Source organism: Empidonax traillii, unplaced genomic scaffold (genome assembly GCF_003031625.1).
Source record: "Empidonax traillii isolate 1590-97213 ecotype Southwest subspecies unplaced genomic scaffold, ASM303162v1 scaffold542:size423868, whole genome shotgun sequence".
Lineage (NCBI taxonomy): Eukaryota > Metazoa > Chordata > Aves > Passeriformes > Tyrannidae > Empidonax > Empidonax traillii.
In genome coordinates, this window is record NW_020955735.1 from 28,680 (window position 1) to 32,481 (window position 3,802).

At 36.1% G+C, this 3,802-nt stretch overlaps 1 protein-coding gene across 1 annotated transcript; it reads left to right on the forward strand.

Annotated features, from left to right (window-relative positions):
- The first annotated feature begins 2,785 nt into the window (after nt 1–2,785).
- On the forward strand, nt 2,786–3,802 carry LOC114064431 (trace amine-associated receptor 1-like). Its single transcript, XM_027897455.1, has one exon. It carries the CDS (start codon nt 2,801–2,803, stop codon nt 3,800–3,802), a length of 1,002 nt encoding a protein of 333 aa, XP_027753256.1. The 5' UTR covers nt 2,786–2,800.

Sequence of the window (3,802 nt, forward strand, 5' to 3'; positions counted from 1 at the left end):
AGCTAACTCAGGTCATCAGAATAGTTTGCAAGAAGTAGTATCTTAATCTACGATGTTCCATATGCCCCTGTAGCACCCAGCATTACTGGGTTTTAGCTGATGGTCACCAGTCTTGTATGTTCAGCAGTATCACTGTTTTAAAAAGCTGCATGGTCCTCTGTGAAGTAAGAAATTGATGCTTCTTATCTGTGACTCTGGTACAGCCAATAATAGGTGTTTACTTAAAACACTTTTTCTGTAGCTGTATCTTGCAAATAGCTGTTAACTGATGAGGCTATTAGATTCAACCTATTTGTTCAGTAATCAGAAATAGGCTGGTAAATACACTCTATGTCACTCTGTTCACAATATGCCTTTTCAGGAAAATTTTACATTCTGCTGTAACCTACCTATACTTATGTATATTACTTAGAGAAGGGAGACTACGTGCTGTCTTTTGTTCTTTACTTAGATAATATTAGGCTGCTCACAATGTGACCATATTGTTTAATCGAATAAGTAAACTTACTTCGAATTATTTCAATTTACCTATAAATAAGGGCCATTAAACAAGTATGAGTGTAACAGCCATGGTTTTTTTCTCTCAGTGGGTGACAAAATAAACAGTTTGAGCTACTATTCATATCAACAGCTGCTCCTGAGTCAAACAGCCAAGAATATTATTCATCACACCAACATCCTCTAGATATGTGTGGGTGACGGGGGCGGGGGGTCTGGAGGCTGCTCCAGCTGTGGACTAACAGCCTATCTTCTCAAAATTTGTCTTACCCAGAACTGTTATGATGGTGAAGAGGTTCAGCTGCCTTTTGAGATGGTCTTTAAAAGGAAGATATGCCACTCAACAAGAAGAAAACAAATGAACATCAAGAGCAGAATTCTAACCAGCATAAAGGAAGAAAGGTAGGAGAACAGGTTTTTAAAGTATGTTTCATCATAATTCCATTTTATTAAATTTTAACCTTTGAAATTATATACGGAAGGGAAACATTGTGCTTTTTTTTTGAAAATTTCTTCAGAGGTCAACTCATTTGAACAGTTTGTCACCATTTTGCATTTCATGCCAAGCCACTTAATTGATCTCAGTTTCCCCAATCCTTTGGTTGGAGTTTTGTCTTTCTGTTGAAAAAAAAAATAAATTTCTCCCTAAGAATATTACTTTTTTAAAAGAAAAACAGGTTTTAGGGGAGATCATATTCCTTTGGGCTAAATAGTTTTTCAATCAGAGAACAACAGAGAAGTTACTAAGATTTTTAATCTTAAAGAAAACTAGAGATAATATGTTAATTCTTTTTAGTTGGCTTCAAAGACTGTTTTACCAGATTTGTTCAATTGATATACCGTATAGAACAAATGAAGTTCAAAATCTGTGTAACACATTTATAACCTTAATGGGCTTAAAACTTTTATAATGATGCCCAGTATATACAGATAAGCTGGTGTTTAATTCTTTTTACTGTGAAAATTGAAAATTTGTGTTAGTAAGTATCCATCTAGCTGTGTTTTCTTTGCCTTGATGTAAATGATGAAATAAGGAATGACAGGCAGGAAAAGAAACATGAAGTGAAGGACAAGGTGTATGAAGTGATAGTTATGGTGAGGTGAAAAAGAGCTGAGATTATGTTAAATATTAGTAGGCAGAAAAAAGGGGAAGCAAAACACCCCAATACAAATAAATAAATAACCAACCAACCAACCAAACAAACAAATAAATATTTTCAGATTTCACACTTCCTGTATGTTTGGATGCACCTTGTCCCTGGCACTCAGGTGTCACTGCCTGGCCCTACTTGAAAAATCCCTCTCTATAACACAGGGTAGCTGTCAGGGCCACAGTTTGTCATCTATATCCACTTAGCTTCCAGTGGCATGGTGTGCTTGTAATAACATTTGTTTCAATACGGGAACATTTTTTTGGTATTTTGTTTTGTTCTATTTAAAATAACCAGAGGCAGAAAAGTCCCAAAGCATATGAGTTAAATTAGTCCTGGCTGAAGTGCCATGTCAGTATTTTTCTGACTTAAATGACCATTATATACTGTAATGATAGTACTACTGAATAGCATATGCTAATGATCTTTATTTTTCATAATAACACTATCTTTCTGTTAATTAAAAACATATCCTTCAACAATGAATATTGCTAGCCAAGTACTTAAGTACTTTCATTAAATGCTTTCATAGAGTTGCAAAAGGGATATGCTACCGCATACATAAGAGGATAGCAATATCTGTGTCCTCAGATACAAATTAAACCTGTGTTCAGAAAATGTTTCTTTCCATATTGGTGCTTTGGCTAAAAACAATATTAATGTAATAAATACTCATAACAGTGCTAAACTACTAGCACTGAAAAGAATACAGCCCAGCAGAAAAGATATTTGCTCATAGAGCAGATAATGCTTCAGGTTAGTCAGGTTTTTCCATTATATTTTAGCAGCAAAAGGGCAGAAAAGCTCTTTTCTCCTCTTAGATCTTTTACTTACATCTCTATTTACAGCTAGAGCCTGCAAGAATTTTTCAGTAAAACTTGATCTGTTTGAGTCAGTGTCATTTGCCTAAAAAAAAAGGCTTGTGGACACTTCTTGGTTTCAGCAGGCTGCACAGTGTTCATCCTTCATAAATAATGAAATGTGAATTTCCTACACATCTGACTAAATGAAGGTTTTTAAAATTGCCATTTTTTTCCATCCCTGCAGCTGTCCCCATATAGAAGAGGAAAAAACAGTTGTAAATTTACCTCAGCATTAGGAAAAACAGTACTTGTTCTGCATACCTGTGTGGATCTGAGACTCCAGTAAGGATGCAACCGTGCTGTGAATCCATAAATGGCTCTTGCATAAGGAGCAGCTGGTCAAACAGTACCCGTGTTTCCATGTATATCTTCATGGTTTGCGTTATTCTAGCCACAGTGGTTGGAAATTTGACAGTTATCATCTCAATATCACATTTCAAGCAGCTCCATACACCTACTAATTTCCTGATACTTTCAATGGCTACAGTAGACTTCCTGCTGGGATTCTTCATCATGCCTTGCAGTATGGTTCGCTCTGTTGAGCACTGCTGGTATTTTGGGGAGCTCTTCTGCAAGATCCACACGAGCATGGACATTATGCTGAGCACAGCTTCTATTTTCCACCTTTCCTTCATATCCATTGACCGTTACTATGCTGTGTGTGATCCTTTAAGATACAAATCCAAAATAAATACTTTTGTTATCGTGGTCATGGTGATCATAAGCTGGACAGTCCCTGCTGCTTTTGCTTTTGGAATGATCTTTCTAGACCTGAACTTGAGAGGGGCAGAAGAGATTTATAATCATGTCCATTGTGCAGGAGGATGTTTTCTCATTTTTAGCGAAACTTCAGGTATTGTCGCCTCCGTAGTATCTTTTTACATCCCTGGATTTGTTATGCTCTACATCTATAGGAAAATATACTCTGTAGCCAAGAAGCAGGCAAAATCCATTGATGCAATTTGCAAAAAAAAGATGCAATTTGAAATGAAAAATCACATTTCATTCTGCAAAGAAGGGAAAGCTGCTAAGACATTAGGCATAATAATGGGAGTCTTTCTCATCTGCTGGACTCCATTCTTCTTCTTTACAGCTACCAATCCATTTATGAATTACGTGATACCTCCTGTTCTCATCGATGCTCTGGTTTGGTTTGGCTACTTAAATTCTACACTTAACCCAATTGTTTATGCATTTTTTTACATGTGGTTTCGCAGAGCATTAAAAATTATTCTCTTTGGAAAAATTTTTCAAGAGGACTCTTCCAGGTCTCATTTGTTTTTAGATTAA

Excerpts from the sequence above, each read along its gene's own strand:
- LOC114064431 (XM_027897455.1), top strand. The coding sequence starts at position 2,801 with ATGCAACCGTGCTGTGAATCCATAAATGGCTCTTGCATAAGGAGCAGC.